Here is a 28,000-nt window from a genome sequence, read left to right as displayed (position 1 = left end):
ATAAATATAATAATAATATATAATTTTATTTAAATTTTTTAAAATTCTTGTTTTTTTTATTTACCCCACTAAAACAGTTCCTGTTTGAACATAAGATACAGAATGACCAAATTGTAAAGGAAAAGCTGCACGAGATCCTTCGGAAATAGTTGATATTGATGGTTGTAATTGTCTTACTACACCAGTTTGTAAGGACAAACCTTCAAGTAATTGTTGAAGCGCTTTCATACCACTTTCAACTATACCATCTTTTGGATAAACTTTCCATAAAGCATTATTTATATTATCAACAAATTCTTCTTCAGAAACTTTTAAAAGTCTTTTTGCTTCATCTATTGGCAATGACCATACAAGAGAACTAAGGTCATTTGTTAACTATAACCATATACCATAGAGTTAAACAAATTAATGGTATATTTAATTAGTATTAGCTACTTTATAAGAACAAAGAATATTACTGGAAGTAATGCTATTGGCCCACTTGGTAGAAATCTTTGCCATGCAACAACATTTTCACCGGGCTAAAATAAAAATATAATCTATATAATATTGATATAATATTTTTATGATGACTTACCTCTGATAATTTAAGAGTAGCAACTATACCCATTTGATTGTAATCCCATTTCACATATTGTGTATTCATTGTTTTACGTACCAATGAATTTACACCATCTGCTCCTATCTGAAATTCCAAAAAATAACTTTTAATATTATTTCTTGATTCAAATAAAATTTATTATAATAATAAAAATTAATTGAATTAATTTATAATAAAGAGATAATGATAAAGATAATGTAAGTATATTATGTTAAAGGAAGGGGAACTACAGAGAAGGAGAAAGACTAACAACACATCTAGAAATAACTTCAGTTCTGTTTCACATTTCAGTGGAAATCTTGAATCTTGTTCTAAAGTGCTTTATATTTTTTGTAGAATTTACTATCTTCATAAAAATTAAAATATTTTTGTATATTTTTAATTATTTGTTACAAATATTTTAAAAATATTTTATATTTTTATATACATATACATATAATAATTATATTTAAAATATCAAATTAAAAAACAATAATTTATGAAAAAAATTTTTAAAATTGTGAATAAATTATTTCTTAAATCTTAATATTTGTTCTGTATGTATTAAGAAAAAAAGAAATAATATATATATATAATTTTTTTCTATAAAAGTTATCAATTATATATATAAATATATATATTATTCTTTAAGTAAAGTTTTTAAGTACAAAATTAAATAAATTTTAATTGTATTTTTTATATTTATAAAAAGAAAAAAAAAATTTAGAAATTTAGAATTTTCTTTTACTGTATGTGTATATATAGAAGTAGTCAGAGCTAAATATATGCCTATTTTATAAACATCAAGATTTGATTTGAACCATATTGATAATTGAAAATATAATTTTTAAATATTTTAAAAATAATATATATTATATAATTTGTGAATATTATATAGTTATAATTTTTTTATATTAAAAATTATTATAAATAAAACTATTTTATTAAATTATTATTAATTATTAATTTTATATTAAATTATTAAATAAAAAAAAAAAATTAAGATAGCATGTCGATCTTAAAAAAGAAACCACTTCTAAATAAATTTCTGAGTAATCATAATTCTCAAGAAGAATCAAATGTTATGTCATCGCCTTCTAGTGCTAATTATACAGTAAGTGAATAAATAAATTTAAATATTATTTGTTAATTAACAATAATTTTAGAAAAATTGTGAAGATATTTGGATGAATGATATGGAAAAAAGCAGTATAAGTTCAGAGTATAGTTCTGAACCTGTTATATGTGATATAAAAGAAAGACAAATAATAAATCAACAACCATGGAATATAGAGGAAATTATTTTGGCCCTATCTAATCTTCCAGCAGGAAAGCAAGCACTTTCTGTTATTTCTACTCTTCATGGAGATAGTTTGAATAAAGTTTTAGATGAATATCTGAACACCGATTATAAAATCATCACAGAAGATATTCACAAAACTACCATATCTTTATTTGTAAATAGGTAAAGTAATTATTTATTTGTAATCATAAAAATTATACTAAATATAATTCAATTTTTTTATGTATTTAATATAGACGCATACAAAATAATTTATTAGATATTGAAAATGAAGCAGCTATAAATACAACTGTTCCAGAACTTTTTTTAAGATGGCCAAGCACTTGTCTTTTAGTTTCTTGTTATTTAGGTCATGTAGATATAGTCAAAGCTTTATTGACTAAAAATGCAAAAGTTTCAGCTAGAGATAGTGATGGCAGGTATGATAGATAATAAAAAAATTTAATTCTAAATTAACAATTCGTTCATTTTATAGAACATCATTACATTTGGCTGCATGTACAGCTTCATTAACAATTTTAGAAAAATTATTACAACATGGAGCAAATCCATGTGAATGGGATTTTAGTAAAAAGTATACACCTTTACATTGTGCTGCAGCTACTGGAGATCTTGCTTGTGTTAAATGTTTAATAAAATCAGGAGCAGATGTAAATGCTGGAATGTGTGGAAAAAGTCCTCTTTATTATGCTGTTTTAAGTAATGCAGTAGATTGTGTCAAAGCTTTATTAGAAGCAGGTGCTTCTCCTAATAATCCACAGGTTTAAAAATATTATTTATAAATATTTATAAATATTATAATATTTTTAATTATTATATTTTTCATTTCAATTTGATTATTAAATAGGTTTATACAGAAACACCATTGCATGTAGCAGCTGGTTTAGGTTCTATTGCATGCACAAAATTATTATTAAATTATGGAGCAGATGTAAGAGTTCAATTTGGTTCTATGAGATCTACTCCATTACATCTAGCAGCTGAAGAGGGTAGTGTTGAATGTACAAAGTTGTTATTAGATGCTGGTGCAACATGTGAAGCAAAAAATGCAAGAGGACAAGCACCAATGCACTTAGCAGTTTTATCTCAATCCATGGAAACTTTAGAAGTACTTATAAATATTGGTGCTAATGTCAATATTGAAGATAATGATAATCGTACTCCATTACATGCTGCAGTTGCAAAAACTACTAGAGGAATAGATTTAGTGAAAATATTACTTCAGGTTTATTTACTATTTAAAAAGATGATATAAAATTATTTTATGCGTAAATTTATAAATCTTTTTATTTTAACAGGCTGGTGCTTTGATCAATAAAGCAGACAAATTTGGTTACACACCTTTACATATTGCGGCATTAAATGAAAGTTCATCAATAGTAATAATGTTATTATCAAAAGGAGCAGATGTTACTGCTAGAACAAAAGGTGGTATATCTGCATTAAGTTTTATTGTACGTAGAACACCAGATGTATTGCCTCGATTTATTTCTCGCTTAGATCAAGCAATTTCTTTACATGATCATGAATTAGGAGATATTGATTGTGAATTGAAATTAGATTTTAGACCATTGGTATCAGGTGGTAGAGGAGAAACTGATTTGATGCTGTGTCTTGTGGAAGTTGGACAAAGACACGTATTGAAACATCCTTTATGCGAAAGCTTTCTTTATTTAAAATGGTTAAGAATCCGTAAATTTTTTTTATTAAATTTAATATTTCATTCCATATTTGTCGTTTTTCTTACTGCATATATAACAATTACATATTTAAGTAATATTGAAAATACTGAAAAATTTAGAAAATTATTTTTTTGGCTAGTATTAATATTTATTGTGACACTAGCTAGTAAAGAATTTTTTCAAATGGTTCATGGTATGTACAGTTATATTAAAAGATGGGAAAATTGGCTTCAATGGAGTGTTGTATTACTATCAAGTATTGTATTAATTATTCCAATACATAAGTGGCAATATCATATAGCTGCTTTGGATATTTTATTAATTTGGATAGAATTAATGACTGTGATTGGAAGATTTCCAATTTTTGGCCTTTATATACAAATGTTTACTCAAGTATCAATTAATTTTTTTAAATTCCTAGGTGCTTACATATGTCTTATAGTAGGATTTTCTTTAGGCTTCAGTGTATTACATAAAAATTATGATTCATTTAACAACCCATTAATTGCTCTGTTGAAAACTATTGTAATGATGTCTGGAGAATTAGAATTTGAGGACATATTTTTTAGTTCAAAATCACCAATTTTATATTCTGGCACTGCACACTTAATGTTTTTAAGTTTTGTCATTTTAGTAACAGTAATTTTAGCAAATTTGATGATGGGTCTTGCAGTATCAGATATACAAGAATTGAGAAGATGTGCTGGATTAGATAGATTAGTACGTAGAGCAGAATTAGTAGCACATTTGGAACACATGCTATTTTCTAAATTGTTAGACTATGCACCAAATACAATAATGAAAGCATGCAGACAGGGTGCACTTTTGTTACATCCACCACATTATTGTACAATTCATATCCGTCCTAATGATCCACGAGAAAAACGTTTACCACAGGAATTAATGAAAGCTATCTATCGTTTAGTAATTGAAAAAAAAAATCGAAATATGAAAAAAAAGATGCCTATATATAATACATATAATATAGAAATGGACATTCCTAAATTAAATCGACTTTATAGTACAACCTCTAGTGACAATAATCATCAACAATTAAATGAAATAATAGATGAATTACAAAGATGTTTTTATAATATTAGTACACATTTAGATGAGTTAATTAATAAAGTTGAAAGCATTGTTAGAGATTGTAATAATTCTAATACATAGTAAATAATATTTAAAATATTCATTTATTATTATATTTTTTACTTACTAATAATTTACTTTTATATTTCGTTCCATCTTGTAATTGTATTACTGCATCTTCTTCTTGTGTTTTAGGTAATTTAATATTTTCAACTTTGGAATTATAAATTATATTTACATTTTCTTTGTCTGCCAATTGTTTATTTACAGCATGTAATAATAAATCATTTTCAACTATGTAAGCAATTTCTTCAGTCAAATAATCTTCATTAAATACAATCATAGCATCAGAACATGCATCCCAAACCTACTATAAATTTCATATTTAATTGTAATATTTGTATTATTATAAAAAATATAATAAATTAAATATTATTATAGTATATCTTTCAAAATATTGTCATTATTCATCTATCATTATTTTCATTATTTTAATTTACCTGCATTTTTCGAACTGTAGAATAACGTATTGCTTCAATATGTTGCCAAGCTCCTATACTTGAAAGTAAGCAACGTGTTTGTTTATTTAAAGCAACTACACGATTGGAATATTTTTCTTGTGATTTATATTCATGTTGTTTATTACTTTCTAATAAGAGAATCTTTTTACATTCAAGTTTTCTATTATTTGCTATTACAAAATATAAAAAAATACATATAATTAAAATATAATTTACATTTATTTAAAATATAATTTTTAAATAAAAGAAAAGACTAACCTATTGCACATGCCAATGTAGATCCAACCATACCACCTCCAGTAATAATAATATCATAATTTTCATGATTTTGTGTAGAGATAGAAAAAGGCTTTGCTGGAAGCATTGATCCATTAGAAATAATACATCTTTTTAAAGTTAATGCTAATACATCACAAAATGTCATTGCTTTTCCAAAAGTCGCCATTTTTGTTTTCTATTATATTCAATACAATTTATATCTAAATGTTTATATACATATATAGTATACAAACTAAAATTTTTTAAAAGAAATTATATTAAAATTATATTAAATATAATGGATAATGCCTTTTTTAATCTTAATAATACAAAATTAATTTATTTATCCAAGTAATTTAATTAAATTATTTAAAATTTTTTTTATTTAAAAGTTTTATCTTAAAATTACTATTATGCGATTTGATAAAGGATTATTTCTGATGATTAATAAATATGATTTACAATCTATGAAAAATAGTAGATGTCAAATTATTTTCCAAACTTGTAAGAATTCTTTATTGATCGTTTGCATTTTATCTAAATTGTATTTCACGATTATTTAATAATCTTTGGATTAATTTTGTAATGTTCTATGGAAATAATATAAGTTTAAGTTTTTTTTTTATAATTATAATAATACAAAACATACACAAATTTATTTATTTATTTTTTATTAAAATTAACTCATTTAATATTTACAATCAAATTTACATAATAATAACAATTTCTTTTAATGTTATAAAATATTTTAAATGTATACATTTAAATATATTTAAATAAATTCATTGATATCAAATTATAAATAAAATAAATTATTTAAATATTTTTTAATTTATATATTTATATTCCTAATTTTATTTTTTAATTATTATAAAAAATTTATATTAATACTTTATTTTATTCACCATGGTGACGAATATAGCGAGGTTATATTGATCTTCTCTAAAAGATGTTTATTTGTAGTTATTAGGATAGTGTAAAATAGAGAATCGAATTTAAATTTCAAAAAATGTATATATGATAAATTTCTTATGATAAAAATAAATTAATAATTTTTTTTATAAATTATTATTTTTTATTTCTGATTTTTATATCTATCTTCTAATATATTGTAAATTTCATCGTAAAATTTATAGGTAAGTATTGATATTTGTTTATACGAAAAATATAATAATTTAATTTTATAAATAAATATTTTAATTATTTTATCTTATAATATATTATAAACATATATTGATATATTTTATTTAAATATTGATGTAAAATACAAGTATTTTTCTTTAACTTAATTAGAAATATTATTAAACTTAAATTATTATAAACTTGAAATATTTTTTGTACAAAATGCTAAAAAAAAAAAATAAATAAATAAATTTTCAGATTTTCATTGAAAATATATAATAATAAAAATTTATTTACTGTAATAGGCAATGACAGAACATAAAGGTACATCTTTTTACAATTCTTGTGTGAAAGTTCCTGTAAATCCCTGTAATAGGCAACCAACTCCTTCTTATGAACGTCTTGAATTTAAAAAGAATAAAGAAGATAATGATCTTTATAATAAATATAACATGAATTTTATAAAAAATGATCATTTTGTTACTGAATATAAGATATCAAATTCTACAGAAGATATGGATATCTTTTTAGAATTTCTGGATAGTATACCAGATTATGGTCAAGTTTATCATTTATCAAATGAGCAGTTTAAACAAAAAGTAGATTATTTAAAAAGGAAACAAAAATTATTATTAAAAAATTTACAAAATTCTCTGGTTGATCATGAAAATATAAATGAATCTAAATTTTCAGTGTCTAATCAAAAATTAAAGTTAAAAAGTAAAAATGATATTAATGATTTAGCATTGAATGGTAAAAAATGTTACTTAGAAGAATCTTCTAGTCCCAGTCCATTACTTTTTCTTTCCAATAAACTTAATGAAAATGAAATCTCAGAAGATCAGGATTTCTTAATAAATAGGTATATATGATTAGATAGAAGTGAATTTCTTTTATCTAATTATGACTGCAATTTTGTTATCATTTTTAAATATAGTAGAAGAGATAAGGAAAATGGAACTGAGTGTAAGAAGAAAATATATTTGAATAATAAAAATACATGTGATAAAATAAATATCAACGATAATATTGAAAGTGATATAGATAATGCAGAAACAAGGAGCTTACCAGCCAATATTACAAAAGAATGGCATCCTACTGTACCTAAGCCATTTAATTTTACTTTAAGGTAATAAATTATATTTTTTTATTTTAATAACAAATTAATTGACTTATTTATATTGGATATAAAATAATAATACATTATATATTTTAGGGAGGAAGCAGAAAAGCATATGAAACATATTAAAATGGAGGAACAAAAATATAAAAATGTGAGAAATAATAAAAAAAATGTATATAGAAAACGACGTGTAAGATCGATTCCACTTACATCAAAAATTCCACTTTATGATAAATTATTGGCTGAAAAGGAAGAACGGTTTGCTTTTACATATATCTTATATTTATATTTTTCACATTTTAATCTTTATTTGCATTGATATATAATAATAAACTTATAGTTATTATAAATATTTATCTTTTAGAAGTCGTATAATTCGTGAAGAAAGTGCCTTAAATTTAATGTCTCAAGTACGTCCTTTTAAACTCGAATGCGATCGTCGAGCTTGGAGGTTTTTAGCAAGATCTAGCCCAGAAATTCGTAGTAAAAATGTTAATCTAAATACAAAATTTAAAGCTAAACCAGTACCAAAAAATCTTTTCAGTACAGAAATATATGATCGTATGCTTGAAGATGAATATGGCAGGTAAATATAATAATTTATAAATTTATTATTTTATGAATCGATTATATAATGTGTTACAATTTTCAGACAATTACAAAAACGATTAAGAGCTGCGCAATTAATGAAATCATCCTCTTTACCTCCGTCGATGGCGAGACGAGAACGAATCAAATCTGCATGCACACATTTACAAAGTACATTTAAAGATTGTAACAAAAATATTGAAAATAAAAATGTTTCGCAAATGTCAAATTATAATTCAATATCATTAGAAAGATGTAAATCTATGATGCCACTTTTGCCTATACGAGGAAATAATTTAGCAGCAATTTTAAGATGTCAAGTGTCACGGTATTATAAGATTATACAAAATTTCAATAAACATTTATTTTTAAAATTCGTATTATAATGAAAGAAATTTATAATCTTTTATTTATAAAATATTTATGTTTACAGAGAAAAATTAGAACGTGAAATAAGAGAAAAAATGGAAGAGAGGCGTCGAGAACAAGCTGTAAAAATTAGACAATCTTTGATTGGACGTAATCCAGTATGGCGTGCTTTGAGATCCGCAGTGAGGTGCGATTTTTAAAAAATTAGATCGTACTTGCAAAATTTTTTTCAATAGTATGTTATATAATAATGAAAAAATAAAAAATATTGGAACGATTATATATATTTATATATAAATTTTCAATTGTAAGGCACGAACACGAAAGAGATCTTAACATTCGAACTTTGCTTCGTCGTGATGAAGCACGTGAACAAGCGGAACGTCATCGATTACAAATGGAAATGATGTTGGATCGTGTAACACAAATACCAACTCTTTTCGAACGTCATTCTCAGGTGAATAAAATTGATTTCTTTGTAACTATAAGATAAATAAAATAGCAAAGATCAATATTAATAAAAACAAAAGATTGTTTATAGATAAGAATATTTTATATATAAGAATATTTTCTTTATAGAGTTATCAATCATTGACTCAGACACAACAAAATGTCAATAATTCAAAAATGTTACAACGAAGAAGAAAGAAGAAAGAATTGAGTACCATGAATTCATATATAAATTACGAAAATATTTCTAAATCAGATTCTGAATCCCTAACTAGTTCTTCGGGTAGTCCCTTATCAAATCAATCTTTAAATTCATCAAATACATCTATATCACAAATTTCTGAAAAATCGATAACTAAATCTCAAACTTTACTTTCAAAAAAAAAAGCTAATCGCAGCCAGTTAAAAGTTTCAATAAAGGAGACTGCAGAGCTTATCGAAGATCAAAACAAAAACAAAAAATTGTGCAATAATGAATATTTAATCTCTAATGATGATTGTAATAAAAATATATTACATGATAATCATAATATAGAAATAATTACTGATGTTCAGTAAACAATTATTTGATTAATATTTATTAATCACAATTGTAAAGAGACAGCAAAAAGATAGCCGGAGAACTTTAAATTAATAATATTAATAATTTTTAATTTATATATATATATATATGTATGTATTCAAGTAAACATAACATCATATAATTATAATTTATGAGATTTTATTTTAATGTTAACAAAATTTAAACCGTATAAATTATACAATGTAATTAAGTAATTAAGTAATATATTTATAAATCACATATAATCATAATATAATATTTATACTAGCAAATAATTTATAAATAAAGAGCTTTAATATTAATAATATTAAATTAATTGTCGAAATATCTTTAAAATATCTTACATCCTTACTTCTAAGAATCTATAAATTCTTAATTCTAAGAATCTAGTATATTATTATAATTAATTTATTATTATAAGTAATGTATTATAATTAATTAATTATTATATAATTAATATGAATATTCAAATTCAAAGACTCAAGATTGGGATATTTATATTTCATGATAGCAATGACTGTTATTAGTCAAAAATAACTGAAAACGTTTTTTCATTTTAGGAACTTTAAGATATTTGAATAATTTTTGTTTTAGATAATTAATAATAATTACAAAAATAATATATCAACAATATCAACAATAATTACACAGTTAAAAAATTAAATTAAGAGCATTCTTTTTTTATGCGCTAATAGTATTTAAAATCCAATCCATGTAATACGCAACATTAGTATAAACTGCGGGTACTCCTTCTAGACCGCACTTAGTGGGTCCAAAACTAACAAGTCCGTATTGAATGTATCTTAGATTATTATTATACATTCCTGGGGCTTGAAGTGGTCCGCCGCTATCTCCCGAACAAGAATCCATACCATTTTTGCCACCCGCGCATATTTGTTTATACCAAATTTGAGTTTTTCTGTTTTTATACACCTGTGCACATTTCTCTGTATTTACTAGCGATAAATGAACTTGTAACAACTCTTGACTACGTAATCCAAGTTCGGTTGTACCCCAACCTGTTACCGTTACCTAAACATGAAAATCAATTAATTCTATGATGAAAATAATTAAATAATTCGAGAAACACGTCCATATTTGATTATCGTATTTACTTTTTTTTGAGATAAGATGGCGGCCGATCCGATTGGCAAGCAAATCGGTCGAACATTTAGCGGTTTAAGATCAGCGTCGCTGTTCAATCGTACCAGAGCAATGTCATTCTGTAATTTCCCTCGTAAAAATTCTGGATGAAAATGAGTCTTCTCTATAGTGAAATCTTGATATTTGTCAGCGCAAACAACTTCAAATTCGTTCGCTTCTTTCTCGCAATCGCGTTCAGTTCTAAAATTATGCTCTCCTAATCGTACTCCGATTAATCTGAGTTCTAAAATATTCGATCAACATGATTACGTTACGGATCGAAGAAATTTAAATAAATCGGTTCATGTTACTGTCACACTTACCAGGTGGTAACGATGTAACGCAATGAGCAGCAGTGAGTACGTATCGTTTATTGATCAACGATCCCCCGCATCGAAATTCCGGAATTAAATTTCCTGTGTCGTAAAAAAGTAACGCCATCCATGGATAGTCAAATATCCCAGTTCTATTACCACCGAAAATTTTTTGTTCCGTTATTGGACCGCATATATCATGATTCAGTAACGATAAATTTGGATGATTCGTGACGTCCGGAGGTTCAGAAATTACGAACGAGTTTGATTTATCTATTACTGGATTCTAAATAATTATATTCTGTTGTTATACATTTCCTTCTATCCGATTAAAGTTGAATGTAATAATTATAAAAAAATACTTACCTGTGTTTCACAACATACTTTTGAATAATTCCCATTGAATCCACAATGAAAAGTGATCAAATAATTAACAGATTCTACCGATACTGGTCTTTGTTTAAGAATTTTTACCAGCGGTTGACAATCCCGTATATCGATGCAAACACCAATTTTTTTCTGTGGTGTGGTACATTTATCCTCTATAAAAAGAATCCTTCGTTTACAGAAGTGGATTATTCGGATTATCTCGAACTAATAATATATAATAATATATATAATAAGTTCGAGGTAGATCTCTTATATTGATATTACGAAAGGAGAAATGTTACGTTTCGTTAGTATTCAGTGAATAGAAGTGTCTCTCGTAAACGTACTGAATAAAATGCTGATCACAATCAAGAATGAAATAATAACATTAAACATATAACATATATTACGCATATTAGAAAATTTTTTTCTCCTTTTTTCTTTCTTTCTTTCTTTTTTTTTTTTTACAACAGTGCTATACCAATTATTTCCCTTTCTGCTTTGTTGATATTATTTTTATACTCGATAAAAAGGAAAAATAATAATTTTCTTAGTGATAAATTTGTATTGTTCGGATAATGTGACACGATTCTATTGAATTAATTTTGTTATTCCTTCCTTTTCATGTGACAAATAGCAAGAGATACTAATAAAAATAAAACAATAAATAGGAACGATATTAAAGAATAAGAAGATAACATTGAATTATATATAGAAAATTTTAATCCAATGACAATTTCTAATATTGATCGTCAATTTTTATCCGATAATAATTAATAATCAAACGAAGAAAATTATTGTTATATTATTAATGAAATTTTACTTACGTGCACCGACCCCGTATAAGATCACAAACATGATTAAACATAAGTGATTAATCATGTCGATTTCGAAGTTGTTGCTTTTTTTTCTTTCTCTTGAAATAATTTTGAAAAGCAATATCGTATTCTTCGTATTATTTAAGGATATTCACAAATTTACAATATTCACAAATTTACAATATTCACAAATTTAATTGACTTCTTCTGTCGGAAGAAAGATTGATGATAATTCAAATAACAAGATTACATTTATAATTCTTTTTTTTTTTAAATCAACGATGAAATAGAAAAACTGATTTTGCAAAATTGTTCACTCGTTACTTTCGAGAGTACGGACTCGTGCGAAAGTCTTCGTTCAACTAACTGCTATCTTCTACCGAGCGAGTCTACTAACCTTCAATTGAAAAAGAAGTTGAGAGAGAAGGGGTTACGAGGAAAATTCTCAATTAATATGATTCGTTACATCGGGACGACGTTTGTTTTGTTTTAAAACCGATTCATTTTTTTTAAATATTAACAAGTTGTTAAAACATTGCAAAATTAAAAGATATATTTATTTGATAACTGAGAAAAAACGTCAAACTAAATATTCTTTTAATATTTTACATTACATCAAACATCTACATTTTACATCAAATATTTATCTCTAATTGTAAACAAGTCTTGTCATTTTCTTCTTATAAATTGAAATTTAATTAAAATAATTTTTTTAATTGGAATTTCCAATTTCAACATAAAACTTAGATTACGTCAATCTCGCTGTAAATGGGTAATTTCTTCAAGAAATTCTCAAGAAATTGATTTCCGCAGAATCAATTTCGAAAAAGGAATTAATTTTAAATAATGAAAGATTTTTATTTGCAAATATATATAACATGAATTATAATATATATATATATATTAAATAATTGTATCATGCATATTTTACATGATATTTTCTACGACCTATATAATAGATAACCTTTAAAAATAATAAAAATGATAAAGTCATTAATAAGTTATCAATATACGTCATAACTGTTCATATAAACATTAGAAAGAAAAAAATATGGGAAAATTTATTCCTTCCTTTGTTCTGAGCAGATGCGTGAAAAATAAATGGTAAGATTTGAAGAAATTTAAACGCAAAGGATTAAGGTCTCATTTTACTAATTATCCACGGTACGAAATCAATTGTCCTTGTATAAACGCCAGGCCATCCGAACATACCGCAAGGTAATGGCCCGAAGGAAACAATACCTACAACGGTCCATCTCGCATTACCATTACGCTCTCTTTCTATGGTCATTAAGGGACCGCCCGAATCTCCTCTACACGAGTCTTTACCTCTTTGTCCCCCGACACAAATCTGACCGTAACCGAGCGATACTTGCACATTATCGTAAGTTAATTGACACTGTTGTTTGTCAACAAAAGGCAGAGAGACTTTTAATTTCACGTTCGACGACGAACCGTTCTCCGTCTTTCCCCACCCAGCCACGAATAGTTTTTGTCCGAGAGAAGCAATGGATGGTAAACAAATAGGTTTTATATAATTGGTGAATGTAACGTCACGAGACAATCTTAGAAGCGCGATATCATATTTCTGATCTCTCGAACGTGGTCGATAATTTTCGTGTGCTATTTGTTCTTCGACTTCAACCGATATAGGTTCGTCCGCGCAAAGTAAACTATTTCCATCGTCCGGGACACAATCGGGATTCGTTTCGGTATTATATTCGCCTAGACGAACGCTTTCTAAACGCCATGTAATTGGTAAATCTTTCCCCTTGATGCAATGCGCTGCCGTTAAAACGTAACGTCGACTGATAAGAACTCCACCACAAATTGTAACTTTTCCATTCGCTGAAAAGTGTGATTTTAAATGTTAATATTACTTTTCATCGTAAATTTTCGAAATGTGTGAATATTTTATATCTCTTTAGAGAGAGAGAGAGAGAGAGAAAGACTTACGTTTGGCGTGTTCCAAAAGTACCATCCAAGGGAATTCATCGAGCTCTGTAATTTCTCCTCCTATAATTCTTTGAGACAAATCATTTCCACAATCGGTTGGAATCAAAGAATTGTTCGAAAAATCATATTGTAAATTCTCATCGTCGAGATTTTTATTGGTATTTTGTTCATTATTTTGATCATTAAAGTTTTGATTCGATTTTATATCATTGTCATTATTGTCTCGATCCGTTGTATCGATATTTGTATTTTGAATCGGACAACAGACTGTGGGATTATTGCCGTCGAAACCGCATTGCAATTGTCTTAGTAAATTTATAGTTTCTGATTTAAGGGGGCGTGTTTGAAGTATGTTCAATAATTCTGGACACTGATGTATTATGATGCATCTACCGATTCTGCCATTAATTGACGTGCAAGTTGGTTGTTCTTGATTTTCTAAAAAAAAAAAAGAAAGTTGCAAAATGAAAAAATAAGATAATTAATTATAAATAATTATATTTCTATATAAGATATATATTTTGATTCCAAAAAATATAAATTTTTAATAAAATTCTGTATATTCAATCCGTTACATTTACATATTAGGATTTTAATGACAGCATTTCATAATTTCATGCTAGTCAAAGAAAATATATCGATCAATTATAAGTATGTACATTCTATAATAATTTTATTGTATAGTTTGACATTATCATTTTTTTTTTTTTTTGAAACTTATTCAAATATATGACAATGATAAAATTATTCAACGAATAATATAATTTTAATTAAGAAAAGAAAATTATTTGATAAGATTAAAAAATGGTTTGAAAAAATAAAGTTAATAACTTACGAGCGACTGCATAACTTAGTACCATCGCTTGAAAAATAATTAAAAGAAATAATTTAATCATTTTCGATATTATCGTGATTAAACAAAAAAAAAACTTTGCCAAAAAAGATAAAAATTTCACTTTTATTATTTAATTATTGAGAGTTTAATACGAATTTCGCATATATTTTAAAAACTTTTACTTATTCCATTACGGTTATTATTACAGTCCATTATATTCGATATCAGGATACCGACTAAAGAATAAAGTTGTTGATGAAGCTATCGAAACAAAGGTCGACTAGTTCTCCCACTATTTATATCTTCATTGAATTTTTTTAATTAATTATCTTGAGATTTTCCTTATTAATTTCTTTCTTTCTTTGTATATTATATTTAGTTATATTTTTTTTCAAATTCAAATATTAAAAATATTTCCACATATTTTCCACACGTATTTTTTAAATTGATTCAATTAAATTATTAAAACTACATTTTATATATTTTCAAAAATATAAAATATATAATAAATATATTTATAATGTAAAAATTTATATTATAAAATAATATTTTATATTATAAAAAATTCTACAATATTAATGTTAAAAAAATGTTAAATACGCACAAATAAGTGATTAATACATATTTAATATTTTAAATAAATATAATATATATAAATAATATATGTATAAAAATAGAAAAAAATTAACATATTTTTAAAAACAACATACAAATCATTACATTTTGCTGTGCTTATGTAGTTGCACATATTTTATTTATAATCGTATTACGAATATTATTATATCAATAGCACTTAATAAAGAAATGAAAGAAAAAATAATGAATTTTAAGTAACATTTGAAATATATTTTTTACTTCTTTCATTGAATGAAGAATTTTATATTAAACAAAAGAACATCTGTCTTGATATTCTTTTTGGTTTTTGTTTGTATATAATAATTTTGAGTTTTACATCATGATATAATAAAATGTATGAAAATTTTAAAATAAAAATTGAAAATGACTGTGAAACATAATATTTGTGCACCGTCTTTACCTATATTATGTAATTCGCCATTTATTAAACAAAAGAAAATTTGCAGAAATGTAAGATTTATTTTTATCTAATTTCTTTTTTTTTTAAATATGTTTTAAATAAGTAAATAAACAATATATATTTAATAACTATTTTCAGCATATTCCGCATAAAAAAACTTATTATTATATTTGTCTCGGTGCTTTGATACAAACAATACATATGCAAGTTGAAAATAAATGTAATCAAAATAATAATTTAATTAACTGCGAATATATAAAAAATCTTTATAAATGGCTACTTCAATGTAAAAATCAGGAATTATTTGTAAATAATTTCTTAAAATCATTTGTTATATCTGTAGCTTTATTTGCAGTGGGTATAAAACTTAGTAATGAATTAATTGCCTGGAGAATAATTTAAAATGCAATATTTTCAGTTAATATGTTTGGAAAAAATTTTAAATAATACAACAAAATTACTTTATATATTTATTCGTTTTTAATATTAAATTTAATTTGTACAATGTAGCATTTAAAATATACAAACTAGTTTGATTTATCTATTCTCTCTAAAGTTAATATTTAATTTTATAACATATAAATTACAATTATGCAATTATTTTATTAGACTACTTTTAATTATTAAATATTAAATAATTTTATTATATGAGATATCTTATATATATTATAAATACTTCAAGGCATTTACTGGTAAAATAAAATTTAAAAGATAAATTTTAATTTCTTTAAAAATTTTTTTTATCTTCAGCTATACTTAAAATTTTATTATCATTTTCAGTGTCAAAATTTGTTTCTAAATGTCCCGTTTTTATTTCATTTTTATCTTTTGTAATTTGTCCACTTTCATCACTAGAATGTCCACTATCGTTTGATAATAATTCTGCATTTTTAATTGTTCCAATAGATATTTTTTCATCTTCATCACTTTCATCAGAACTATCTAATTCATCTGAATCGATATCTATATCTAATAAAATTTTCTTTTTATTTGGTTTAAATTCTTCATCACATTTTCTTTTTATTCCAGAAGTAGAAGCTTTAAAGCCTTCTTCAACTGCATCTCCAACTCTTTCTGTAAGAACTGATCTTTCACGTTCATACGTTTGATCTTTAAATTCATGTCTAGGTTCAGCACATAATCTTTCCAATTTTTTCTTTTTACGTTCCGCAGCTTCCTCTTCTCGTTTTCCTTGTTTTTCAATCCAAGCTTTTAATCTTTTTTCTTCATTAATGTCGCGAAGTCTACGTCCACTTAAATCTCTACAAGCTTCACGATTTGTAGTTTTTTCAATTTGTGCACCAATTGCTCGTAGCATAGAACCAAATCCTCCTTTTCCACCAAATAATCTTGGTACAATAGAAATATAACCGGTATAGCAAATGGCATTTTCATTAATGAGCTTTCCATTATGTATAATATAAAAGTTTTCCTGCAATAAATTGTATATAAACTATCATTAAAGAATTTTTTCTTTATTAAAAAAATTAATATAATTAGGTTAAATGATCGAATACCGTTAATCCTTCAATGTAATCATATAATTCTTGAATTTTAAATGGAGTTTCGACAGTAAGAATTTGTTTCACTCCAGAAGCAGTACTTATTTGCACATTTAACATTTTTATTTAATAATATAATTTAAAATTATTTATTATTTTAATCTTACATATACGATAACTTCGCGTCAAATAATATTTAATGGAAAATGGCGGCATATAATCATGAATCATACATATGAATTAACGTTCTGATATTTGCAGAATGCAGCGCCTCCTAACATTAAAGCAACGAAACATGCATTAGCTACATATATATATATATATATATATATATATATATATACATATACTGCATAATAATAATTATGCGTATTTAAATTACAAGTATTTTGAAATCTATTAAACATAAAACAAAATTAAAAAGGTTTTTTTTTAATTTATATTTTGTTTGGGATAATATATTCTTGAAGCTTTATACAATGCATAGGAACATTATTATTACATAAATTTTCTTGTTAGAAAATTCTTAGAATTAAAAAATAAATTAAGCAAACTATTTTAATCTCCTTGTGAAATAGGCGATCCACGATCGCGTTTGGAGCCTTTGCCTTTGCCTTTCGATTTTGTTTCTCGTTTTCTACTTATTGAAGATGTTGATGTAGTAGATGTAGAATCTGCTGGACTCGAATGACTTGATTCTTCGCGATCCCAACGCGCTAATGCTTCTCTCAAGTTTTGTCCATCTCCCTCTTCATAAGTATCTACATCAACATGAAGATTATCTTGACTAGGTTGTATATTGTTTCCAGATTCTAAATTTGCTCTCATTTCTTTCCTTTGATCTTCTGTATGTTGTGGACATCGCATAGATCGTGTACACAATTTTTTTGTATGCTCCGATATTACTCCACAAATTTGAGTCAATAGAATCCTTTTATCTTCCAAGGACATATTTTCATAATTTGATGGAGAATTTTCATTACTACTATGAACATGTTCATTTATAGTTTCACCATTTCTTTGGCTATTTTTTTGTTGCTTTGTTCTTTTAATACCATTACGGTCTTTTCTGCGTTTACGCTTATCATTATTTAAACTCCAATCAACATCATCATCATCATCACTTATAACACCACTGAAATTACTGAGATCTTTTGAATTATTTGCTATACGTCTTGATGCAATTCGCGAACTATTTCGTCCCATACCCATACATTTTTCTAAATGAGTTGCAAAACGACAAGCTGCAACTCCTCTATCACAATTTGGACAATTACATTCTTGGGATTTTTTAACAGGATGTTGACCAAAAACATCCAATCCTGGAGAATCTTAAAAAAAAAAAGTTAAATTAAATAAAAATAATAATTAATTTTTATAACAGAAATATTTTATTTAATAAATAAACATAACCTGATTTAAGAAATTATAATTATTAAAATTTTTATTAATGTTTTTTTATTATTTCACTTACCTACAATAGCATACGATTCATCATCAGGTATGCCTTCTTCTACATCAGAACTACCAGTTTTGGTAGTTCGATGCACATCGAAAACAAATCCCATTAATACTTCATCAAGAAGATCATCATAAATTTCTTTAGTTGCTGATTCCACATTTTCACTTTTACTCATAAATTCTAAAAATCGTCTATTTAATTCTTGAATTCTTTCTTCAGTTACAGACATTTTAAGTATCGAATAATCATGTATTATAATCTCGTTCTGTTTACAATTTTGAGATGACTTAATTTTGAGTTTTACTTAACATATGTATGTATTTTTTAATTTTTGTTTGAAATATACTAATCGAATTGAACGTGTTAAATTAAATATTTGATCGGATTATTATTATTATTATTAATAGGTATTCTTATAAGAAATTATTTTTTGATATGCGAATAATATGAAAACTTATTGCAAAGTGATATCTGACGTATACATTACTAATGCTATATGACAACCGAAAGTAGAATATTTATCTATATTATCTACGGATGGTTAAGTAAAATTATAATCACAGATGAAATATAAAATAGATTTAACATTCGATATATTTTTTATCCTATAAAATAGGATATTAGATATCTTTACCTTTTTAGTAAAGTATCAATGTTACCGATGCAAAATAAGATTACATTATTAATGATTAAAATTGGAATTAGAAACTTCAATATAAAATTGCAAATAAAAAAATGAAATAAATATTTTGTTGCAGAATTTAAATTTTATCACTGTTATTAAATGATATTTTGTGTTATATGATATATAATATATATTATATATCATATATATTATATTTTAAAAAATCGTTAAGAATAAGTTTTAAATAAATTGTAACACAGAAAAATGTAATATCTATTCTGTTTATACTAATGATCAAAGTGCATTTTATAATTTTGAAAAAGAAATGATGAAAGTTTAATTGAATGCATATTCTATAAGTCACTTAAAATTATAAATCAAGAACAAAGACAACAAATCAGCGCCATCTCGCAAATGAAACTATGTAAGCAATATAAATAAGGAAAACAAATAATAAAAAGAAGACAAAAATAAAGAATTGATCATTAGTGCCATCTTTTGAAATATTTTTGAAGAAATGTGACATTAAGAAATGATGCTAATTTTCAGTTCTTATTCTATCTCTATTTTTCTCTTATTATTTGCTTTTCTTCTATATTATTTTCATTTGCAATATTTTGGAGATGGCGCTGATTCGCTAATTTTTATTTTATCTATATCTTTATTCGTTTTGTTGTTTACATATACACACACATGTATCTTATTATATTATCACATTATAAGCGGGAAAAGTAATAAATGGGAATGTCTGTTTATATTGTAAATATAATAAACAATTAAATAAAATTAATTAAATTATATTAATATAAATTATAATAATTTTCAAGTATAAATATGGCTACAAATGATGTAGAAATGAATAAGGAAAAGAATAATTTCTTAGCTGCGTATCATATTTTAAAATTTTCAAAAAATAATAAAGATGATATAGAAATTGTAGACATAGAAAGGAGATGTTTTGCTATGAAATATTTAACAGCAAGACAATAGTAAGTTCTGTAAAATTTTTCATGAATATAAATAATTCATAAAAGCTATTATTGAAACAAAATAGATAAATTATTTCTTAAAGATTTAAATAATATATAATAATACATATAATAATAAATAAATCATTTTTTATTTATTTTATAGTGAATCAGAAGATATGGCAGCTTGCTTACTTCAAAGAAGCTTAGAAGATTATCAAGATTTAATGGAAAATAAAAATGGTATAAATAATTATTGGAAACAATTTAAATTACAAACATCAAAAATCAATAATAATCCTCAAGAATGGAAATCAGGTTTGTATGATATAGATACAGCATTAAGTTTTATAAGACCTTTATCTTGTCAAGACAATGCAAAGAATACTTTGCCATGTCATGGAAGATTATTTAATAATAGACATATAGAAAATATTATAAATACATGGAAAAATAAAGAAATTGTGATACGAAACAGAAAAGTTAGTATTCCAACAAAACAAAATCTGAGTCAGTCTTTAAATACAAATTCTAAGGGAAAAATTGAAAATAATATGCACTTTGAAGAACATAAATCTTCATTTTCAATCAATAATTCTGTAGATGAAAATATTAGTGCACAAATAAGTTTTAGTAAACAATCTAAATCTCATTCTAATCTAAATCTAAATCAAAAAAATCAGAATTATGTCCAACAAAGATCTATTAAGTATGAACCTAAATCACATTTTAGATTTGAAAAAGAAGATTCATCTAAAACGTATAAAAATAATCATGAATCATTGAATTTTTCTAGAAATCATATGAAATTAAAATCACAAAAGTCTGTTCAACATAATGAAGAAGATTTTAATATTGCAAAACCGAAAATAAACGGCTTTTTCAAAACAGCTAGAGATGAACTAAATGTGCAAATGAAAACTAATAAATCAATGCAAAAAAAAACTTTAGGTGGAAAAATATCAGTTAATTCTCAATTTGTTTGTCCTTTTAAGCGAGAAAAAGAAAAAATTCAGGAAAACATGTACAATAATGAAATTGACACAATGGAAGTAGAAGATGAAAGATTAAAAAATGTAGAACCAAAAATGGTTGAACTAATAAAGAATGAGATAATGGATTCAAAGACAACTATTTGTTGGGATGATATAGCTGGTTTAGAATATGCCAAAAAAATCATAAAAGAAGTAGTTGTATATCCTATGTTAAGACCTGATATTTTTACTGGTTTACGAAGGCCTCCAAAGGGAATTTTATTGTTTGGTCCTCCAGGTACAGGAAAAACACTTATAGGAAAATGTATAGCATCACAAAGTAAATCAACTTTTTTTTCAATATCTGCTAGCTCTTTAACATCAAAATGGATAGGAGAAGGAGAAAAAATGGTCAGAGCATTATTTGCTGTTGCTAGAGTTTATCAGCCATCAGTAATTTTTGTGGATGAAATAGATTCATTGCTTACTCAAAGATCTGAAACTGAACATGAAAGTTCTAGAAGATTAAAAACTGAGTTCTTAGTACAATTGGATGGAGCTGCTACTGCTGATGAAGATTGTATTTTAATTGTAGGAGCAACAAATAGACCACATGAATTAGATGAGGCAGCACGTAGACGACTTGTTAAAAGACTCTATGTTCCTCTACCAGAATTTCAAGCTCGTAAACAAATTATAAATAATTTATTAATAACTATTTCACATAATCTTAATGAAGAAGATATAAATAATATAGCTGAACAATCAAAAGGATATTCTGGAGCTGATATGTCAAATTTATGTAAAGAAGCTAGCATGGGACCAATTAGAAGCATTCCATTTAGTCAATTAGAAAATATTAAAAAAGAAGATGTCAGGCAAGTAACAATTGATGATTTCAAGGAAGCCTTAATACATGTTCGTTCTAGTGTATCAGAATCAAGTTTAACAACTTATGTTGAATGGGATGCTATATATGGAACTGGGACAGCATTAAATTACAAAACATAATTCATGTTTTTATCAAAATTAATATCAAAATATATTTTTGTATCAGAAATTTTTTTAACAAAAATACTTATTAAAGATATTAATACAATCAATAACTTTCCAATTTTTCAATAAAGAACTTAGACTTTTATGTATTATAAATACGTATTATAAATAAATTTGATTTGTGAAAAATTTTACATTATTTTTCATATTTTTATATTAAATTATATATCAAACAAAATTAACAATATAAATTTTATTGCTATAACCGATAATTAAATATTCTTCAATGCAAACCATTATATTTAATGAAATAACAGCTGTGGAACCAAGACTTAATTTTTTTGAATTAAGAATACCAAAATTAATTACTTCAAAATCTTCTACGTTATATATGTGTACATTTCCTAAAAAAAAATTTAAAATATATAAAAGAAATTACTAAAAATTTATGAAAAGAATTACCTGAATTTAATCCTACAACAAGTATATGACCATATACTAAAATTGCTGTAGGTTCACCATGTAAAATGGGAAATATATTGTGGAGTTTCCATTTTTTTTCTTTTATTAGAAAACCCAAATATCCATATTCTATAATTTTTATATTATTAAAATATTTTATTAATTTTATATAATTTTATCTATAATTCATATCTATTTAATATAATTACACTTTCTTACCTGTAATACAGGCAATTATATTTGGTTTAAATGTATAATATTGACGAATTCTAATATTTGGTGGCTGAATATATTTAAGAGTATAATTTTTTTTTTCCAGATTTTTTTCATCTAGTTTTAAATTTACATAATATCCTTTTTCCGTATAAAAAAATACCTAAGTTATATAACATTTTAATATAAATGATAAAATTATAAATTATAATTTTTTTATAATTTTTTCATTATTATTACTTTATTATTGTCTGCACCCATAGTAATTATACTATCTGAACCAAATTGAAATATTGTTTTTGGTATTGATCCTTCAATACTTATTATATTATGCATAGCAGTATAGCAATAACTGTAACTTGTGCTATTAAATATTTATTATTTATTAATGATTAAATTAATTATTTTAATTATAGTTTTCTTTTAAATCATACCAAATTAACTTTCCATGTGTTTTACTAATTATCTTCAATGTATTCATATCCCAAAAGTTTACATGATTATTTACAGAACAAGATATACAAATGATATTTGTTTCTATGAAATATAAGTAATTGATTAAAAATTTCTATCAAATTTATTTTTTAAAATTTGTAATTACCGTCTCTGCAAAATTGTATACTTTTTATGTACTCCATGTGATCAATTATATATTTTACGTTTGCATTTAAATTGCAAATATTATAAAAATAAATAAATCCTTCAGATGTTCCTACTGCTATAAAACTTTCTAAAAGATATTAATTAAAAATTAAACATTTAAATTAAAATTAAATTAATAATTTAATATTATCAATATATTACCTGATGTATCTATACAAGTAATATATTCTAAAGGATGATTTTTTAAATCTGGTTCAATACATGTAATTTGTGTATTACATTTTATCATATTTTTGCATTTAATCCATAATTTATACATGGCCATCCAAAATTTAGCATCACGTTTTTCATGAAAATTAGTATAAAATTTGTTTGGATTTAATGTTTCACATAAAGTAGTCCAATAATGTTCAGGAATTTTATTTTTGCAAAATTTATACCATAAAGTGCTTTCCTATACATAGAAAGATAATTAAAAAATTAAATAAATTATATTTAATATATATCATTTAATATATATTATAGATTAAATAATTATTAATAATAAATAATATTAAAATATTATAATTAATAAAATTTATAATAATGTATGTGTAGATATACAAATATACATTTAGACATTCAAATAAATTAATAAAGTAAATAAATTAAAACTGTAATAAAAATTATATACTTTACTTACTTGTAACATTTTATCAATAATTTCGTTCCAACATTTACAAATTATTTTCAAACGTGTAAGTGATACAGGATCTATGTGTATAAATATATGTTCCCATATTTCCACAGAGAAAATCATTATCGTATTTTGTTTTAATCAAATCAAACACATCTAAATAAAATATGTATATATAAGATATTCGGATTATTATATATTTCCGGTCTATAAGTTCTATAAATATATCTTTTTTGTTTTCGATTATTATTTACTTCCGATATAACATTGTTGTATCTGAAACAATTTTGAAAATTTTTGAAATAATTGTTTTATTAAAAAAATTATATAAAATTAATAATTTTATTTAAATTATTGTATTTAGCTCTTCAAAAATTATAATTAAATTTGTTTGAAAATTTATAAATTTATAAGAATCATTTTATTTTGAAAATAACAGAATTTATATTGTAACACACACATATATATATATATGTATATATATATATAAATTTCGTAACATAATAGGAAAGATATTCCAATTCCTTTGTTAGATTTACTAGGAAAATAAAAAAAAAAGGTCAAGAGCATTTATTATTAGACGAAATCAATAAATATTAAATTACCGTTTAAAGAGGACCACTTATTCCAAAAAGTTTTTATTGGCTAGGACATTTATTGATATGATATAAAGAATATGGATTTGACATAGACAAGTCAGAAGTTTTGCTTACCCCGACACGTGTGTGGATAAATGGAATCTCTAACCTTGAAAATTTGAAACAATCTTATTTCTATACGAATAATTGTTACATATTATTTTGTGTATTAATTGCAAAATGACTGATCAAGGTAACAAGAAATAATATTTTTTTAATTTATATTTGTTAATATATATGACAAAATAAATAAATATTTATAATTATCAGTCATATATTATATTTTATTTACAAATTTTTATTTTATATATTTATTTAATTTAAAAATAAATTATAAAATATACATTATAAAAAAATAAATATAAATTATAAAATATTTTAAAATTTATTCAGTAATTTTATAAATAGTAAAATAAGTTTATTTATTGATTTATTTATTGATATTATAATATAAATTTTTAACGTTTAATATTTAATATAAAAAATATTTTATAAAATTAATTTCTTTTATTTTTAATTGTTTAGCTATTTCTTCAAAATGTGATTATAATTGTGAAATGGATGAAACAAGTGATGATGATAGTGGTGATGATTGGGATGAAATAACAGAAGATTTTGAATCTATACCGTGCCTTTTTTGTAATGAAGTCACAAATAATTTTTCTATGGCATTAGAACATCTTGTAGCTTCACATAGATTTGACTTAAAAAATTTCATAATTAAACATTCATTGGATACTTATTCATATATTAAATTAATTAATTTTATTAGACATAAAAATGTTTTATCTGATCAATTAAATGCATTAAACATAAAAACATGGGAAAGTGAAGAATATTTGAGACCTGTTATAGAAGATGATCCTTGGTTAATGTTTGGTAAGTAGAAATATAAATAAATTCAATAAAAATAATTTTTATTGATAATAATTAATAATTTTTTTATTATTTTTATATATAAATTTTACATATAAAGATATTGAAGATATGGAGGAAAAAACGACAAAACCTATTGCATATACAGTAAATTCGGAGAATGGTTGTGTTACATTATCTGAAGCACATTTTGCTGAATTACAAAGAACAATACAAACACTTAGAGCACAATTAGAACAACGTGAATTAGCATGTTTTTTAGCAAAACAGGTATTTATAATAAAATTTGATATTTGTAGATTAAATATAATAGATATGAAATCATATATAATTCTAGCAAATAGATGAAATGACAGAGAAAGCACAGAAATTGGTCCTAGATAGTGATTTAGATAAAAATACTTTTAGTTCTTCTGAAAATTCTAATTGTAATGTCGATAAAGGTTATTTTAATACATATAGTCATTTTGCTATACATCATGAAATGTTAACAGTAAGTATATATTTTAAATTTTATTTTTTTAATATATAAAATGTACAATTTTTTTTAATAATAACTATAATTTTTTTATAGGATAAAGTACGAACAGAAAGTTACAGAGATGCATTATTAACAAATGCGAATAGATTTAGTAATTGTGTAATATTAGATGTTGGTTGTGGAACTGGCATTTTATCTATGTTTGCGGCAAAAACTGGATGTCGTAAAGTAATTAGTGTTGATCAATCAGATGTAATATATCATGCTATAGATATAGTGAGGTAAATAAAATATTTATATACCTATGAGAATAATATTTTTAATATCAATTTAATTTTTTCTAATGTAATATAGAGAGAACAATTTAAGTGATATTATCACTATAAAAAAAGGTCGATTGGAAGACATTAATCTTGATGAAGATAAAGTAGATGCAATTGTGTCTGAATGGATGGGATATTTTCTTTTATTTGAGGGTATGTTGGATACCGTGATATATGCAAGAGATAATTATTTAACTCCTGGTGGAATACTTCTTCCTAATAAATGTACACTTAGTATTGTAGGAAGTGGAGATACAAGTATGTATTTTTTTTATAATAGAATTATAATATCTTCGATTTGTTTTTTTTATTCATTATTTTTTAAATAAAAAATTAAATTTTGAATTTTCATAAATTTTTATAGGAAGATACGTCGAACTTATTGATTATTGGTCTAATGTGTATGGTTTTAAAATGAGTTGTATGAAAGCCGAAGTTGTACGTGAACCAAGCATAGAAATTTGCAATTCTGAGGAATTAATAACTAGCATTGTAGAAATTCAAACATTCGATTTGTATAAAGTAACGAAAGATTGTGTAAATTTTTCGTCACCTTTCGAATTCAAAGTAAAAAAGACTGGATCATTGACTGCAATTGTTGGCTATTTTGATATCTTTTTTGATTTGGACAATCCAGTACATTTTAGTACAGGACCTTATTCGCCTCCAACACATTGGAAACAAACAGTATTTTCATTGAGCGAACCTATTAGCATCACCGAAGGTAAATTAAATAAAAATTAAACTACAAATTATTAATTATTATATAAATATAATATAAGTAAATATAAAAATTTTTTTATAGGAGAAATTTTATGCGGTAAATTAATCTGTCGTAGACATGTTAGAGATATTCGAGGACTTATGATTACAATTCAAATTAAGAATATCAATCAAGTTTATTATTTAGAATAAGTAATCAATATTCATTTTGAAGTCCATTCAATAGATATAAGTGCCAAAAGAAAAAAAAATAAGACAAAAAGAAACAAATAAATACATAGGGTCCAGCTTGCTATAAAACTATTAACGATTATTGTTAAAAGTAATAATAGATGAAACATAATTTAAAAAAAAAAATAG

At 24.2% G+C, this 28,000-nt stretch overlaps 8 protein-coding genes across 8 annotated transcripts; 3 read left to right on the top strand and 5 right to left on the bottom strand.

The window, feature by feature from the left end:
* Nucleotides 1-653: 653 nt before the first annotated feature.
* Nucleotides 654-5,651, bottom strand: LOC412426 (ubiquinone biosynthesis monooxygenase COQ6, mitochondrial). The gene is made up of 4 exons (XM_026441045.1): nt 5,434-5,651; nt 5,155-5,345; nt 4,782-5,024; nt 654-685 (listed from the first exon to the last, which is right to left on the bottom strand). The coding sequence occupies exons 1-3, from the start codon at nt 5,618-5,620 to the stop codon at nt 5,022-5,024; spliced, it is 381 nt and encodes a 126-aa protein (XP_026296830.1). The 5' UTR covers nt 5,621-5,651; the 3' UTR covers nt 654-685; nt 4,782-5,021.
* On the top strand, nt 1,572-9,735 carry LOC552810. The gene is given in 13 exon segments (XM_026440889.1): nt 1,572-1,694; nt 1,747-2,045; nt 2,120-2,302; nt 2,359-2,644; nt 2,731-3,108; nt 3,182-4,734; nt 5,537-5,612; nt 6,861-7,936; nt 8,043-8,264; nt 8,331-8,594; nt 8,700-8,822; nt 8,948-9,092; nt 9,215-9,735. Coding segments are annotated over 13 exon segments (5,139 nt in total). The 5' UTR covers nt 1,572-1,589; the 3' UTR covers nt 9,644-9,735.
* A 240-nt stretch (nt 9,736-9,975) lies between these two features.
* On the bottom strand, nt 9,976-15,343 carry LOC726286. The gene is made up of 8 exons (XM_026440888.1): nt 15,083-15,343; nt 14,248-14,685; nt 13,429-14,139; nt 12,301-12,441; nt 11,471-11,646; nt 11,114-11,390; nt 10,763-11,034; nt 9,976-10,679 (listed from the first exon to the last, which is right to left on the bottom strand). Exons 1-8 carry the CDS (start codon nt 15,141-15,143, stop codon nt 10,329-10,331), a joined length of 2,427 nt encoding a protein of 808 aa, XP_026296673.1. The 5' UTR covers nt 15,144-15,343; the 3' UTR covers nt 9,976-10,328.
* A 1,232-nt stretch (nt 15,344-16,575) lies between these two features.
* On the bottom strand, nt 16,576-17,847 carry LOC113218808 (replication stress response regulator SDE2). The gene is made up of 2 exons (XM_026441044.1): nt 17,636-17,847; nt 16,576-17,550 (listed from the first exon to the last, which is right to left on the bottom strand). The coding sequence occupies exons 1-2, from the start codon at nt 17,738-17,740 to the stop codon at nt 16,846-16,848; spliced, it is 810 nt and encodes a 269-aa protein (XP_026296829.1). The 5' UTR covers nt 17,741-17,847; the 3' UTR covers nt 16,576-16,845.
* A 189-nt stretch (nt 17,848-18,036) lies between these two features.
* LOC409799 (ataxin-7-like protein 3) lies at nt 18,037-19,575 on the bottom strand. The gene is made up of 2 exons (XM_393291.7): nt 19,095-19,575; nt 18,037-18,951 (listed from the first exon to the last, which is right to left on the bottom strand). The coding sequence occupies exons 1-2, from the start codon at nt 19,309-19,311 to the stop codon at nt 18,179-18,181; spliced, it is 990 nt and encodes a 329-aa protein (XP_393291.2). The 5' UTR covers nt 19,312-19,575; the 3' UTR covers nt 18,037-18,178.
* A 777-nt stretch (nt 19,576-20,352) lies between these two features.
* Nucleotides 20,353-22,747, top strand: LOC552806 (fidgetin-like protein 1). Its single transcript, XM_625181.6, has 2 exons — nt 20,353-20,696; nt 20,842-22,747. The coding sequence occupies exons 1-2, from the start codon at nt 20,542-20,544 to the stop codon at nt 22,658-22,660; spliced, it is 1,974 nt and encodes a 657-aa protein (XP_625184.4). The 5' UTR covers nt 20,353-20,541; the 3' UTR covers nt 22,661-22,747.
* A 126-nt stretch (nt 22,748-22,873) lies between these two features.
* On the bottom strand, nt 22,874-25,343 carry LOC100578346. Its single transcript, XM_026440690.1, has 9 exons — nt 25,205-25,343; nt 24,606-24,875; nt 24,125-24,377; nt 23,922-24,050; nt 23,755-23,857; nt 23,561-23,684; nt 23,327-23,483; nt 23,108-23,236; nt 22,874-23,049 (listed from the first exon to the last, which is right to left on the bottom strand). The coding sequence occupies exons 2-9, from the start codon at nt 24,720-24,722 to the stop codon at nt 22,874-22,876; spliced, it is 1,188 nt and encodes a 395-aa protein (XP_026296475.1). The 5' UTR covers nt 24,723-24,875; nt 25,205-25,343.
* On the top strand, nt 25,184-27,997 carry LOC412580 (protein arginine N-methyltransferase 3). Its single transcript, XM_396035.6, has 8 exons — nt 25,184-25,430; nt 25,763-26,116; nt 26,214-26,383; nt 26,451-26,606; nt 26,688-26,875; nt 26,949-27,175; nt 27,282-27,641; nt 27,723-27,997. Exons 1-8 carry the CDS (start codon nt 25,418-25,420, stop codon nt 27,830-27,832), a joined length of 1,578 nt encoding a protein of 525 aa, XP_396035.2. The 5' UTR covers nt 25,184-25,417; the 3' UTR covers nt 27,833-27,997.
* The last annotated feature ends 3 nt before the right edge of the window (nt 27,998-28,000 follow it).

The sequence above is a fragment of the Apis mellifera genome, linkage group LG5 (assembly GCF_003254395.2).
Source record: "Apis mellifera strain DH4 linkage group LG5, Amel_HAv3.1, whole genome shotgun sequence".
Lineage (NCBI taxonomy): Eukaryota > Metazoa > Arthropoda > Insecta > Hymenoptera > Apidae > Apis > Apis mellifera.
Note: the sequence above shows the minus strand (reverse complement) of the source record. Positions and strands in the feature narration are given on the sequence as shown.

What these genes read in the sequence shown, in the direction of transcription:
- LOC412426 (XM_026441045.1), bottom strand. Translation starts at nt 5,620, where the DNA reads ATGGCGACTTTTGGAAAAGCAATGACATTTTGTGATGTATTAGCATTA. An exon ending in TACATTGGCATGTGCAATAG is followed by an intron (nt 5,346 to 5,433) that starts GTTAGTCTTTTC and finishes ATTTTGTAATAG; the next exon opens with CAAATAATAGAAAACTTGAA.
- LOC726286 (XM_026440888.1), bottom strand. Translation starts at nt 15,143, where the DNA reads ATGATTAAATTATTTCTTTTAATTATTTTTCAAGCGATGGTACTAAGT. An exon ending in AAGTATGTTGTGAAACACAG is followed by an intron (nt 11,391 to 11,470) that starts GTAAGTATTTTT and finishes ATAATTATTTAG; the next exon opens with AATCCAGTAATAGATAAATC. An exon ending in CCATCTTATCTCAAAAAAAA is followed by an intron (nt 10,680 to 10,762) that starts GTAAATACGATA and finishes TTTCATGTTTAG; the next exon opens with GTAACGGTAACAGGTTGGGG.
- LOC113218808 (XM_026441044.1), bottom strand. Translation starts at nt 17,740, where the DNA reads ATGTTAAATGTGCAAATAAGTACTGCTTCTGGAGTGAAACAAATTCTT. An exon ending in ATTACATTGAAGGATTAACG is followed by an intron (nt 17,551 to 17,635) that starts GTATTCGATCAT and finishes AATTTATTGCAG; the next exon opens with GAAAACTTTTATATTATACA.
- LOC409799 (XM_393291.7), bottom strand. Translation starts at nt 19,311, where the DNA reads ATGTCTGTAACTGAAGAAAGAATTCAAGAATTAAATAGACGATTTTTA. An exon ending in TGAATCGTATGCTATTGTAG is followed by an intron (nt 18,952 to 19,094) that starts GTAAGTGAAATA and finishes TTTTTTTTTAAG; the next exon opens with ATTCTCCAGGATTGGATGTT.
- LOC552806 (XM_625181.6), top strand. Translation starts at nt 20,542, where the DNA reads ATGGCTACAAATGATGTAGAAATGAATAAGGAAAAGAATAATTTCTTA. An exon ending in TATTTAACAGCAAGACAATA is followed by an intron (nt 20,697 to 20,841) that starts GTAAGTTCTGTA and finishes TTTATTTTATAG; the next exon opens with TGAATCAGAAGATATGGCAG.
- LOC100578346 (XM_026440690.1), bottom strand. Translation starts at nt 24,722, where the DNA reads ATGATTTTCTCTGTGGAAATATGGGAACATATATTTATACACATAGAT. An exon ending in TACTTGTATAGATACATCAG is followed by an intron (nt 24,051 to 24,124) that starts GTAATATATTGA and finishes AATATCTTTTAG; the next exon opens with AAAGTTTTATAGCAGTAGGA. An exon ending in ACACATGGAAAGTTAATTTG is followed by an intron (nt 23,685 to 23,754) that starts GTATGATTTAAA and finishes AATATTTAATAG; the next exon opens with CACAAGTTACAGTTATTGCT.
- LOC412580 (XM_396035.6), top strand. An exon ending in TACATCATGAAATGTTAACA is followed by an intron (nt 26,607 to 26,687) that starts GTAAGTATATAT and finishes ATTTTTTTATAG; the next exon opens with GATAAAGTACGAACAGAAAG. An exon ending in TGTAGGAAGTGGAGATACAA is followed by an intron (nt 27,176 to 27,281) that starts GTATGTATTTTT and finishes AAATTTTTATAG; the next exon opens with GAAGATACGTCGAACTTATT.